This window comes from Acanthopagrus latus, chromosome 15 (assembly GCF_904848185.1).
Source record: "Acanthopagrus latus isolate v.2019 chromosome 15, fAcaLat1.1, whole genome shotgun sequence".
Taxonomy (NCBI): domain Eukaryota; kingdom Metazoa; phylum Chordata; class Actinopteri; order Spariformes; family Sparidae; genus Acanthopagrus; species Acanthopagrus latus.
Window position 1 is genome coordinate 13512294 of NC_051053.1, and position 14225 is coordinate 13526518.

General features: G+C 42.4%; 2 protein-coding genes across 8 annotated transcripts in view; one reads left to right on the forward strand and one right to left on the reverse strand.

Annotated features, from left to right (window-relative positions):
• Positions 1–8677, forward strand: part of cdh23 (cadherin-related 23) — a 165839-nt gene extending 157162 nt beyond the window's left edge. For all 6 annotated transcript variants that reach the window (XM_037124921.1, XM_037124922.1, XM_037124924.1 and 3 more), the window contains 16 exons: positions 136–347; positions 822–1016; positions 1111–1224; positions 1316–1445; positions 1783–2046; positions 2124–2285; positions 3044–3300; positions 3386–3483; positions 3596–3716; positions 3807–3886; positions 4018–4058; positions 4204–4264; positions 4949–5078; positions 5672–5791; positions 6078–6188; positions 6814–8677. In XM_037124921.1, coding sequence (XP_036980816.1) covers positions 136–347; positions 822–1016; positions 1111–1224; positions 1316–1445; positions 1783–2046; positions 2124–2285; positions 3044–3300; positions 3386–3483; positions 3596–3716; positions 3807–3886; positions 4018–4058; positions 4204–4264; positions 4949–5078; positions 5672–5791; positions 6078–6188; positions 6814–7155 — 2438 coding nt within the window. In that variant the 3' untranslated portion in view covers positions 7156–8677. The remainder of the gene's footprint in view (positions 1–135; positions 348–821; positions 1017–1110; positions 1225–1315; positions 1446–1782; positions 2047–2123; positions 2286–3043; positions 3301–3385; positions 3484–3595; positions 3717–3806; positions 3887–4017; positions 4059–4203; positions 4265–4948; positions 5079–5671; positions 5792–6077; positions 6189–6813) is intronic.
• A 424-nt stretch (positions 8678–9101) lies between these two features.
• Positions 9102–14158, reverse strand: LOC119034153 (eukaryotic translation initiation factor 3, subunit 6 interacting protein). Of its 2 annotated transcripts, XM_037124930.1 has the most exons (15): positions 13990–14158; positions 13631–13673; positions 13219–13429; positions 13016–13095; positions 12544–12605; positions 12363–12432; positions 12181–12254; positions 11918–12089; positions 11489–11643; positions 11191–11361; positions 10869–11002; positions 10459–10632; positions 9895–10084; positions 9520–9600; positions 9102–9272 (listed from the first exon to the last, which is right to left on the reverse strand). In XM_037124930.1, exons 1-15 carry the CDS (start codon positions 14035–14037, stop codon positions 9201–9203), a joined length of 1737 nt encoding a protein of 578 aa, XP_036980825.1. In that variant the 5' UTR covers positions 14038–14158; the 3' UTR covers positions 9102–9200. The 2 variants fall into 2 exon arrangements, with proteins under 2 accessions (XP_036980825.1, XP_036980826.1); XM_037124931.1 differs by lacking the exons at positions 13016–13095; positions 13631–13673; positions 13990–14158 and having other exon boundaries at positions 13219–13297.
• Between the last annotated feature and the right edge of the window lie 67 nt (positions 14159–14225).

The window sequence follows — 14225 nt, forward strand, 5'->3', positions numbered from 1 at the left end:
GAAAATTGTAGTTCTTATTTATTACATATTTAGTTAGTGAAAAGAATGTTGCTTGCAATCAAAAGGCATGTATAAAACTGTTTTGTTCAGCCTTTATATCTATACTCAGTCCCTGATCATTCTTTGTCTTTTCAGATGCGTTCTCCCTGGATCCAAACACAGGGCTGGTGCGTTCTCGCCGTCGGCTTCAGTCCTCTGAACGTTTCAACCTGACTGTGGTGGCTACAGACCAGGGGCGTCCTCCACTGTGGGGCACTGCAGATCTGATCATTACGGTCATAGATGTAAATGACAACAGACCAGTGTTCGTCAGGCCTGCAAATGGAACCATTATTCATATCTCAGAGGTAGCTGCTAGTTTGTCTGTATGCTCTTCTTCTTTTTTGGGGGGAAAAATGTACCCAAAAGCAGAAATTCATTTACTCAAAATCACAGTATTTGCAGATTGTTATCAATTGTACCTATGTTCTTCTTGTTATGTGATGTCAGTTTGACTGTGGAACAAATGGTCCAGATTCAGACTTAAACTCAAGGAATCGTCTGGAAAGCTGCAAATATTTATTTTGCAGTTGACCTTTAAAGTTATGATGTGCAGAATTTAGTTGCATCCCTGTTCAGATGGAAAAGGCTCATTCTAAGGCAACAAGAACATGATTCTTAGTTTCAGGTGATTATATACTAATGAAAACATAATTATGAATATTTTATTGATTTTCTGCCAAAAGATCCTCTAAAATCATCAAACTCCTGCACTGCAGCTTTAAGATTCAGTTGAAAAGATTCACATAAGCACATACTGACCATCTTTGTCTTCCATGTAGGAGCAGCCCCCAGGCCTGCCAGTGTATGAGGTGCATGCAACAGACTCTGACGAGGGGGTGAACGGAGAGGTCCGCTATGCTTTCCTGCAGACCGGCGCAGGCAACAGAGACTGGGAAAACTTCCACATCGATGCCATGTCTGGAGTCATCACCACTACTGTGAAACTGGACCGAGAGAAACAGGCCCTGCACAGCGTGAGTCAACTGTGTGTGTGAGCAGTATTTGTAGTTAATGAATTGAGGTGTAGAGGTACATGTGTCTCTAACTGAGCGTAAACGACTCTCTCAGCTTATCATTGTGGCCCGTGACATGGGCCAACCAGTGCCTTACGAGACCACACAGCCACTGCAGGTGGCGCTGTTGGACATTGACGACAATGAACCCGTCTTCCTCAAACCACCGGTGAGTATGAAGCTCTCTGAATGCGCCCTAATGTGGTAATCTGTACATAAGATGTGCTATCAAACTGTCTGTGTGTGTGTGTGCACCTCAGCGTGGCAGCTTGCCTTACCAGACGCTCACAGTGCCTGAGCACTCCCGTCCAGGTACTGTGGTTGGGAATGTAACCAGGGCCGTGGATGCAGATGAGGGCTCGAACGCAGTCGTCTACTACTTTATTGCAGGTGATACAGTGTTCAACAGACACAGCAGCACGTTGTTGAATATTGCGGTTCATGTTAGAAATGTAATGCAACTTTTCCCTGCTACTTCTATGATTTATGTTAACACACCCAAAGTAAGAAGAATTAAGGATCAAGAGTTTCACAGCATCTATATTCAGACTGTTTCTCCAGAAGCTCTTGTATCCTTTGTGTGGTCAGATGAAAGTCTGTCTACTTCAAAAGCTTTGGAATAATGAGGACATTTGTATAGATCCATCCGTCTCTCTTTTCTATTTAAAGCTAATTCCTTTAGTGCTTTAGATGATTCAACACACATTCTTTCCATGTTTTCCTGCAGGGGGAAACAGTGATGGAAACTTTGGCTTGAGTCTAGATGGAGAGCTGAAGTTGCACAGGGATCTGGACCGGGAGGAGACCCCGGTCTACTCCATCATCATTAAGGCATCCAGCAACAGGAGCTGGACTCCTCCCAGGGGTCAGAGGGCAGCGCGGGCCAAAGCCCTGGATCCTGCCCGGGATCCCAGCCTGCTGGAAGTCCGCATTGAACTGGAAGACATCAATGACCAGAAACCACGCTTCACTAAGCCAGAGTACACTGCAGGTAATCTGCATTCTGTCATGTATGTGCAATTTGCTCTGTGTAGAACCATCCTAACCTTCTTTGCTACCTTGTTTCAGGAGTTGCAGCAAATGCCAAAGTGGGCTCAGAGCTGATCAAGGTCTTGGCTATAGATAATGACATTGGCAATAACAGCTTGGTCCAGTACCATATAGTAACGATCCGCTACTTCCAGTCACAGAGCAATGGCAGTGAGGACGTTGGCAGCATCTTCATCATTGGTGAGCCACCTTACATGTAACATTAAGGCTGCTGTGAAACTTCATACACATTTTAAAGACAATGCTTGTCAAATCAAGTTAATTTTATTTCTAGAACACATTAAACACAGCCAGTGCTTTACAAAAGAGCATAAAAATAAGTATTGGCTTGAGTTTGAAAATGGCTCTTTGTTGCTAACTATTTTTAACAACAAAGCTGTTTTTTTATCAAGACACTGGTCAGAAGCAAAGCTAACACCCAGTTTTTATCCAGGTGACTTCACATATAATGTGAGGTGGCCTAGCATACTGGTGAGACAGCTTGAGACAGAGTGAACAACAGATGATTACTTAAGTCTTCTTGCTTAGTTCGACACACTACCCAGACTGATCGGTTAAATGTGTCGAGTTTAATGTTGGATACAGTTTCTCTTACAACCAGGTGCATATATTTTAATTACATGAAGGGTAATATGAAATGTTTTTAATCAAAATGTAATGCATCTAGTTTAATGACAAAAATGAACTGAAATGGTTTCACCGTGACTGACTTCCATCATGGAAGACACACTTCTCATTTTGTGTATACTGTTTCAGACAGGCATAGTTCCTTTAACCAGTGAAAATTTTCAGATCTCTCAACAAGGTTTCAGTTGGACTTACATCTGGCCAGAGATATGCCAAAAACGTACAGCGTAATACATTGCATACAGCGATGAACCATGAACTTTTTTTCATTCAGAAACAATATTAATATAACTGTCCCATGATTTCCACAGGTTTGACAGACGGCATCATCCGAACATATGACCTCTTCACTGCCTTCAACCCAGGATACTTTCAGCTAGAGATCTTAGCATGTGATTTTGCCGGACACAGTACGACTACTAACGTGAATATTTACATTCTCCGAGATGACCAGAGGGTCAAGATAGTCTTCAATGAGATCCCTGATTTAGTCCGTGAAAACCAGGAAGATTTTGTCAACCTGCTGTCTAACATTACTGGAGCCATTGTCAACTTAGATGACATACAGGTGAGCTTTGTTTAATGTTAATTTATATATATACATTTTGTTTGTGTTGTATTACTATCTGACCGCTTTGTCTCCTGTTATCCAGTTCCATGTGGACAAGAAGGGCAGGGTGAATTACGCACAGACAGACATGCTCATCCACGTTGTCAACAATCAGACCAACACCATCCTGGATGTGGAAAGGTGTGCTCTTCCTCGATGAAATACATATGGTGATACTAGCTCATAGAGAACTCCCATATGGACTGTGCTCTGACGTGACTTTACCTGTGCCCTGGTGTTTCATGTTTTGCAGGGTTATTCAGATGATCGACGAGAACAAGGAGCAGCTGAGAAACCTGTTCAGGACATACAACGTTGTGGATGTTCAGCCTGCTGTTACTGACAAACTACCGGACGACATCACCACACTACAGGTCTGCAAGGCCTGGATCTCCAGAAGGCCACAGACTGATGCAGATGTTTTGTGTTTCTGTGCTTTTAAACACTATTTTCCTCTTTCACAGCTGGTCATCATTATCCTGGCTGTGCTCCTGTGCTTGGCAGGAATTTTGTTTGTCACAATGAACTGGCACTATCGCAGAGTGTAAGAAGCACTCTCTAAAATAGGCAGTTTCATGTTGATGTGCATTAAGTTTGAATTTTGAATTTACTGAGTCATTTGAAACATGCAGTGATCAACATGTTTACCTTCTTGTCACTCTTGCTGTGTTGCAGACACCAGAGGAAACTGAAAGCTATCGTTGCAGGATCAACAGGTGAGCAGCAGCTTCGACGTCGGGACGGTCCCACCAGCTGTTAACGACAGGATGTGGCTTTTACCATCCGTTAAATTACAGTACAACATGTCAGTTCACTGCAGCAAGGCTGTTTTCTTAAAATGATGTGTCCTCTACCATCTAGGGAACCAGGGACTAATGGATATCCTGGACATGCCTAACACTAACAAGTACTCATTTGAAGGGTGAGATAATGGCTTCACATTCACAGCTTTTTGTCACAAGTTTCTCAAAGAGAATTCACACTTGACATCACTTCTGTGAAGTCCAGTTTGTGTGTGAAAACTTCTCTTTGACATCAAAAACCGTAAAATTTAAAGGTTTATATACATTGAAGGAATAGTTTGAGTCTTTGAGGTTGCCAGGCAACCAGCACAGACTAGACAGAAATATTTGCAGTATGTAGCTCCTCATAAAACTACGACGTGTTGTTTTAGATTTAGATCTTTGGAAGGATTAACCAAACAAAATATAACATGATTAGGGAGCTTTATAGGAGCTGGTTGGCAGATTAGTTACCTTTGGAAAGAGCCAAGCTAGCTGTTTGCCAAGCAAAGCCAAGCCTGCCCCAGCTTCATAATTAGCATAAGACATGAGAGTAGTATCAATCTTCTCATCTAAATCTTGGCAAGAAATCGAATAAGGATAATTCACAAAATGTCACACTATTCCTTAAAGTAACCTCACATCCGAAAAAACATTGTTCATCTGTATCAGTTCATGCTTGGAATCTAATATTTCACCTTTAGAGCCCATAACATTAAACTAACGGCGGTAAAAATAGGTGAAAACTTTGAGTTGTTTTTGTAGCTCATCATACTTCCTTTTCCTTTTGTTGCTGATGTGTTTAATTCTGTTTCCCTCTGCAGGGCTAATCCAGTGTGGTTGGACCCATTCTGTCGCAACCTGGAGCTGGCCACCCAGGCTGACCATGAGGATGACTTGCCTGAGAACCTCAGTGAGATAACTGACCTGTGGAACAGCCCTGCACGCACCCACGTCAGTACCAACATCAGCCTGAGCTCATTTAGAGCTTCATAGATTATATTTTCAGCCTTAGCACAGCATTTAATCACAATTCAAGCACTTTCAAGCTACCTAAAGGTAAATATATAGACTTTAAATTCCTTCTTTAACATCACATATAAATCAGAACTATAAATGCAATTGCAGAAAATGTATAGAATTCTTTTGTAGGCACAGCAATCAATGTGAATTGTCACTTTTACCAGCTGTTCATATTAACTGATTTCATGTTTTTCTCAGAATGATTTAATTCTTCCCAGTTTTGATGCAAAACAAATATGACAACAGATCGATTAATTTCAGTTTAAAAGAAAGAGAAGAGTATTAAAGAAGAGAGACTGTGTAGATGAAACACCAGATTATATTGACAATTACACATTTTTTAAGCGGTTTATTAAAATTCAAGAATATTGCTAACCCTGAAAATATAACAGTTAAATTAAGCATTTTCCAAACTGTCTACACTTCGTATTTTGCCACAGGCTTCATTGCTGTGGGGTAACGAGTAAATCTGTCTTCACTGGATTATACAAGTTTGCATCTTTGTGTGTGTGTCATTCTCACAGGGTACATTTGGCCGTGAGCCTCAAGCGAAGCCTGAAGACGATCGTTACTTGAGAGCAGCCATTCAGGAGTACGACAACATTGCTAAACTGGGTCAGATCATGAGGGAGGGGCCCATTAAGGTGAGACACTTGTATGCTAGATTATCCAGGGAGACATGACAAACACAGCCATGTCCGATCCCACAAGCCTCTTTTTTGTTGGTCTCCTTCCACTTTTCCCAAAACGCATTGGGGAACAAGGTCAGAGGACAGTTCCTAAGACCTCCTCCAGTGTGCCCCGAGAAGAAAAACAAAGAGAGAGACCTCAAGGACTTGAAGCAGTTTAGATTAGGAGCTGTGGACTGATTACAGTGGGGGTGTGTCAGGTGTTACAGACTCTGTTTGATCCTAACTGCCGTCCTGCCAGGGTTCCCTGCTCAAGGTGGTCCTGGACGACTACCTGAGGCTGAAAAAGCTCTTTGCAGCTCGCCTTGTCAACGTGTCCACCAGCCAGGGAGATCACTCGTCAGTCACTGAGGTGGGCTCGAAGGAAAATCTGCTGCACTATCTGCACCTACTGTGGTGCTCCTCCTGTCTGACACCGCTGGAGAGTGATCTTGCATTCCTCTGATTTCCCTTTCTGACGATCTGTCTTCTGCCCTGACATGGCACCTACTCACCACTTTTGCCGTCTCTGCTACCCTGACTAGACTGACCTGCTACTCAGACTTTGGGTCACATGGAGTGTGTACTTCCTTGTCAGGGTTCAGCTGACAGTGGAATTTACCAGACTGAAATAAATTACCAGAAGGTTTAGACAATCACTGTAAATGGAGCACTAAGTACGATTTCTACACTTCCTCACACTTCTGAAATGCTCTGATGTGGAAACTCCCTGTGCACTCCTTTCAAACTTCAAATCTGTTTGCAAGAATTTAAACCAGATCTGGTATGAAATCTGTTATTCACTGCTGATCTACTGTCCCACTTCATTTTCAGGCTGCTTTCTTTCACAGTTATCTACTAATTTCCCTCCTTCCACTGGTTTTCCTCTTTCCAAAGCTTTCACTTAGAAAGCTGCCATATTGTTGTTCACCTGATGTCTTTTAATGTTATTAATCAGCAGCTTCCCCTCCCTCCCCTCTCCTGTCATCCTTCAACAGCTGATCCAGAGTGACCTGGACGATGATGAAGATGAGCGTCTGGGCATGGGGGGAGGTCGTGGCACTCTGCGCTTCAAACACAAGCTTCCTGTGGAGTTAAAGGGTCCCGAAGGTGTTCACGTGGTCCATGGCAGCACAGGGACCCTTTTGACCTCTGACCTCAACAGCCTGCCAGAAGACGACCAGCGTGCCCTGGCACGTTCTCTGGAGGCGCTCAACGGTGAAGGGGGGCTTTATTCCGAGCGCAACGCCCGCACGGAGTCAGCAAAGTCCACCCCGATGCACCGTCACAAGGACGGGGACACCCTGTCGGAGAGTCCCCTGGAGATCACAGAGTTATGACTAGCCGAGGCCTCGCTGGTCTGAGCGCAACCGTGACTCGTGTGTGTCCTTGTGCCTCCACGCTACCACCCTGAGGATGGGGAGGACTGGAGGAGGAGTGTGTGTAGTCTAGGGAACCCCATCTGCCAACCTCAGTGCATCAGTGAGACAGCCTGCAAGAGGACTTACTCACCATTGGGTTGGTTTGAGTGGATCTTATGTTGAAGGTCTCACAGTAGGTGCTTCAAGAGAGGGTTTATTCAATTGACCTTTAGGGAGTGAAAAATCAAATGCAGGGCACTTGTCTTCACCGAGACAAAACCAACTGGTGTCATCGACTTTCATCCAAAGAGCTGAGAGGAGGAGAGACGAAGCCTCCACATTGGAGAAGCTTGAACCGTGACCTTATAATTGTCAGAAGGTGCCTCATTCTCGCGTATCCTTTTGAAGTCATACCTGGACTGCATACACTCACACAAACACAAATACACACACTAAAAAAAATGAAACAACACACACTCAGACCAGCGGATGGCCATAAATGGGACTTTGAGAAAATGACGCAATTCCTTATCATGTTCTGGTATTTTTTCCTTTTTTCAAGACAATGCAATCAGAGTTAGAGTGAGGCTGGAACACGATGACTTTCTCTTTCAGATATTAACTTCATTTTGGTGTTTGGAAATTATAGATGGACATTTATTGCAAAAAAGAACACTTCAAATATTTTCCCCAGTGATGCTTGTTGAGCGGACTTTTCACCTGACACCGAGGGCAAGAGGAGCCCTCGCCATTGTGCAACTGTTAAAGTAACTGTTTTATGAAGAAGCTTCTATGGATAAATGGCAAAAAGATGAAACACTCCCAGTCTGCAGGGCAACACTGAACATTCAGACCCTGGACCAGCTCTTCATCTTAAGCATGGACTGAGGCAGTCATGCAGAAGGAGACTCCTCAATAATAACTGAATGTCTTCTCAAGTGATGAAAATGGAAAAAAGGGTAACATAGTCCGAGACTGGAGCCACATGAAGAAAAGAAAACTTTGCATCTTTTATGAGAATTTGATATTAAAGGCAGTCAGAGACTTATAGATGGAATTTAAAAAAGATGAATTATCCACTTTTTATAAACGTTAAGATGGCATTGTGCCCACAGAGACTTCACACTGCCACCCGCGGGACTAAAAGAGTTATGCTCTGAATGAGCAATGTTTGCTTTATTTTTTTATTTTATAGAAAATGTGATGGAATTAAAAGATATTTTTGAAGAAAAATGCTGGCTTACCAAAATAGGTAGGGGATCATTTTGGATGTTTGGAGTATGTGTATATCGTGCTATGGTGACATATGTTGTTCTGTTTTCCTTTGTATGACAACTGACGCTGTTTCTGATGAGTGGTGTGTTTTTAAGATTAATTTTTATATTCCCATTTTGTAAATTTTTATTTCTTTGTCATTATTGTCACCAGTCCTGAGATCTGTGTTGGGAAATGTTGGATGATCTGTGATAATAAAAGAAATATGCAACAGCCTTTGACCTCAGTCAATGGGATGATTATGTGGAACAGCAGCCAAGAACAACATGGCGACTGCTGCAACAGGATATTAAAAAGAGGCAGGCAAACACCAAGAACGGTCTGGGAATCTGAGAAACCCTAATGACCCATGACACTAAATATTTGTCCTCCACTGACTATCGCAACATTGATTTCTGTCGTACTAGCAGGTATAATGAAGATACAAAAATATAACTGACAATTCAACAAAAAACAAAAACAAACAGTAACAACGTAGGTGTTGTGCATTTGCATGTCTATATGTGTCATTTCCTTCACCATGTACACACATAATACAGGTTTTTTAAAAAAAAAACTGCAACTGAGACAATGCCACAGTCTGGTAAATACTGTCATCTAGTGGTTGTTAGGAGTAAACATTTGACCAAGCAATGAGACAAGAGAATCAAGACTTTTAGCACACCACTCCATCTGTTTATTATCACCAGGTCACATAGAAAAGCTTTTGTCAATAATTGCCGTCAAAAATCTTGAGAGAGGACTACGACTCATCGGCTTGTGGCAGTCCCAGATGCTGCAGTGGTGGTGCTGGCTGGCATCTTCTTCAGTGTCCTGTTCAACTATAGGGAAACAAACCAATTGTTGTCTGTGACACACAAGATGTTACTATATTCAAAGCAAATCTGTTCACAAGACAGCTTATCCATACAAATATCAGAGACAGTGCTTTTAATTAGGTGACTCTAAAATTAAAACTTTCTTTCTGTTGTCACATGTCATCACAGCACTTCTTCTGGTGCCTTAAACAGGTAAAAACTCCAAAATACAGTGTTTTTCTATTCCTTGGCATGACAAATCACTACTCACCTCCTCAAACTTGTGGATCTGTCTGATGAAGAAGTCTCCGTACCGACGAGCAACTTTAGTGTCGGCAATGTGGATCATGTCCTGCAGGAGTGTGACAGACAAAAAGCTCATCAAACATTCAGAGACACGGAACAGTGAGAAATATCAACACCTACTATTACTATTTCAGCTGCTGTTTTATATACAGCACATGTGAATCATCACCTATTATAAAACAGGTTTTATCTGAATCCATCAATTTTAACCAAACAGAGTGCTGATGGCAGATTCACTTCCTGTGGTTTGTCTGTCCCTGTGACATACTATTTGTAATACTGTATGTGACGATGTGGAAAGGTAAAAGACATCCCTTTCATTAAACAGACATCAACACACCTTGTCGATGTAAAAGTCAACCTCGGAAGCAGACTGGAACTCTCCATCCAGAGCAGAGATGCCGCTGGTCCACACCAGGTTCTTCATCTTGTGTTTGAAGACGAGCAGCTGAATACGGAACTCCTGCTCACTCATGTCCAGGAACCCTGCCAGCTTGGCTACTGGCATGGTTGTGTACAGCTTCAGGAAGCTGTAAGGACATATTGTGAGTTAGATGATATACGTGTGGACACCCTCCAAACATACCTGAGTCAACAAGTGTTTCTGAAAGGCACATGAGTTTTAAAAAAGTACTCAATACACTTACAACACAAAAGTAAAAATACTGCAATTAAAAATGTCTGTCAGATTAACCAATCATTAGTGAAACATTAAAGGTTTCCTGTGGAGTTTTGCACCTGTAGTAGCACTAAGGAGCTGTTTTTCCATGAGAGAGTTCCTGTCCCACTGATCTATAGCTGGCGGTAATGCAACAATGCTGCAATGTGCCATACTATTCAAAAATCAACAGAAAATCTTTCGGTGCCCTTTTAACTATGTCAGACACAAGCTGACGTGCTCTACCTGCGAATGGTGGAGAGCTGGGCCTGCTGCTGCACCTCCTCGGCAAAGACCTTCAGCTGCTGCTGGAAAGGCTCTTTGTGGTAGTTGGGGTGGACGTTGTCGTAGTTTGGCACCACCGGTGACAGGAACTTGGGACAGGCGAAGCTGAACAGCTCTTCAAACACCTGCAGGTCTCTGAGATGGAGAACGCAACATACATGTCATTACTGCTGCTGGCCACCTCAGTTACTGACAGTGCATTACATGCAGCGGCTCCAGACTAATGAATCACAACAACTTAATGAATCATAAAATTGAATGTAACAGTACCATAACATAACAGTAAAGAATCAAAGTAGTAAAAATGATAATACAGCAAAACAAATAGCTGATCCAACATGCAGGTGTCCAAGCACAAGTATCTTTCTTACCCTTTCTGCATCCTCAGCATCTTGTCTCCGTACTTCTCCCTCAGCTGGGTGTGGATGCTCTCGTCGATGCGCATCGGGTACATGGTGAGAGCGATGGCCAGCAGGCCATGCATCTGCTCATTTTGTTTGTTGATCTAAGAAATCATATGAGTTCAATGAAATCTGTCTCAAAGAGGATATTTGTTTGATAATGTCACAGAATGTCTGAACAAATACACATCTGTACATGTTCAGTATGGGGGTAGGCTGGAGAATCCATAGCTGGAGTGAAAAAACAAAAAAAAGCCTCCAAAATAATCTAAGAAGCGCTGCTCAGACTGACCATCTCATATTTGTATGTTGACCTCTGGAACATGTTTCTCGTCCTCTGGATGTAGAGCAGGATGTTGGCAAAGACTCGAATGGCATCCTGGTAACGTCTCATCATCAAGTAGGCAAAACCCACATAGTAATAGGTGGTGATCTGGCACTCGGGGACACGAGAGTACATACTCTGGAAGACAGGAAACAACACAGATTCAGGTTGTGGACTAAACAGAAGAAAAACAAGGAGATGCAGCTTAAGATCAAGTGACTAGCGAGAAAATGTGTTACATTAGATGCTCTGTATAAAGCCTTACCTTCTTGTTGAGCTCAATGTTCTCCAGGACTTTGATGGCCTGGTAATAATCACCAAGCAGTGAGTGAAGCCTCAAGAGCCCCACCAAGCTGAAGTAACCCAACATCTTGTACAGGGAGTGGCGCCCATATTCCCCCGCCACGCTCTCTGGGTCTCCTGCAACACGCCAACAAATAGCATGTTAGCTGCCTTGTACAACACCTCAACTCAGTACACTCAAGGCCACATGCTGAGGTTACTTTCACACCAGGAAAGGTTTTACAGGATTATAAATCTACAAAGACTCTAATCTATCTATATAAACTGCACCTTATTTTGGTAACTTCAACACGGTGTAAGGACTTACATTTTTATCATTCCAATTACTATCATTCAAGTCTAGTCATTAAGGATCCACATCAACAAGTATCTCCAAAACAATCTCCCCTACCTCCGCTGGTGTAGACCTCAAGCTGGCGGTTAATGTTGCTCTTGTCCACGAGGGAGTGGAGAACGTTAAGGACGCTGTGGACATTCCAGATCTTTGGGTTATTCCTCAGGAACTCGATCTCCTCCTCAGACTTTTTGGCCGTCTTACAGCGGTACTGACTGAAGGACTGGAACTGGAGAGGAAAGAGTAATTCACATTACTGTACTGATGGAATTGAAACATAATTTCTATATAGGATAGTACAAGATTATAATGCACTGTACCTGGTAGATGAACTCATCAATGATGTCCCACAGCCACTGGTTTGGCAGCTCCAGAGGGGCGGGGCCATCAGCATCTGTTTACAGTCATAAAACATTCTCACATAACTCATCTTTCATCAGCGTTAATTCAATACTGAAAAACACAGGTGAGAGAAGAATATAAAGAACATTCTATGACTTACTAAGAATGTAGTTGAAGAGGTTGCAATAGTTGTAGTACGACTCAAACCTCTGGTCCAGAGTTGGTCCACCCTGATTACCAGGAAAACATTATTTACAACAAAATACTGGAAATGTTTCCACACATTCTGCAGGTTCCTTAGCAATCGATAGAGAGTGATGAGTGTTATTAGAGTTACTCACGCTGACTTTAGCGTAGATGTGTCTGTAGTACAGTTCCTTATAGAGGATGAGGAACACAGCATCTGCAGGAAATAACAGGGGAACAATGACATCAAACATTCGTGACTACACAGACAGCTCACTCACCAGTAGATTACAAAACTTTAAGTAACAAAGTTCTGTCACGAAAGACAGCTGTTGTCAAACAAAACAACATAATTTATAACCACATACTTATCTTGCCATTTGAACTACTTGTGCAAAGACACAATCAAGTGTCAGCTTTCAGTGTTTCCCACATAACAATTTTACTTTATCCAGGCATATCAAAAGAGATGTTACAGACCAGTTACACTGCCATTCTGTGAGAAATACGGAAATAAGTGATGAACTATTGAACAAATATGCCTTTCTTTTGTCACATCTAAGAACTAATTCTAGAAGAAAAAAAAAAATCAAATAAACCAGATCAAATGATTGATGATACACTCACCGTTGCCAACAAGTGATGCAATGCCCTCAGCTTCTGGCCAGGGAGAGGTCTTGAAGAAGCGGTCAGTCAATTTATTCCAGCTGAATAGGAACAAGATAGGAAAGGTAAGACATTCAACTTACAAACACAGATCTTATGTCTCTGATAATGGAGACAATGGCATTACCACGGGGAGAAGATTACACAGAGACAGTTGAGTGTACCTGTTCTCATAGACGTCCTGGATCTCATAGATCTTCTGCTCGATGCTCTCGCTGGACACACGGTTGGACTGCAGCTCATAAACCTTCTGGTCTATCAGGTCAGAGATGGTTTTGTGGAAATACTGCAGGAAGTTTTTGATCACCTCTGGGATGACGTGGTAGGTCTGCTGCTCATACTGCCTCTCATAGGCAAGGTCTGCTTTTGGGTCACCTGCACACAGATGGAAGAATAAGGGGGAATTAACATACTTAAGCACTATGAGATGTACCTCAGATGTTTAAATATGTTGGTTTGTGTCCTGACTTCGCTTCTCATGGATAACAGACTAACTGTAAACACGAAGAGTTCATAAATGACAGGTGATAACACATATTTGAGTAAAGAGAGATAAATAAATGTGTGTATACTAACCGGTGTGCAGGTCGTAGTCGTTTGGGTAGGTGTAAGGATCGTACTGAAAGGAAACAAGGCAGTCAGACATTTGTTACCAATACATAACATCTGTTAAAACAGCTAGTGATCATCAATGTTATCGTACTTTGCCTAAATAGTTATCCTTTATCTTACTAATCTACCTAATGTTAATCAGACATTATATAGACTGTAATGTTGCGGTTGCACTCTGTTAAGAAACAAGTCTACAGCTATTATTAAAATCATGCTAGCTCATCGCAACTAGACAGCTAGCTAGCTGACCGACCGGCTAAAGCTATTAGCGCGTCATTGTTATCATTATAGAGAAAGGGCGCGTAAATCTTATACAAACTGACAGCAGTGGCATTATCTTCTTCTTCCTGGTACGGCATGGTACTACTCATAATCTAAACTCGTAATATACTGGAGTGAAAAAGCAGATTGTGTGCTCGGCTAGCTAAAGCCGCTAAACCACGCAGCTGGCGCTGGAGAGACGGCCGGAAGCGGAAAGAAGGAGATGTGACGTCCGTGTAGTGCTGAAGCATCATGGGAAATTGAGTGTCTACAATGTGTACGTTAGAAGAGTGGAGCA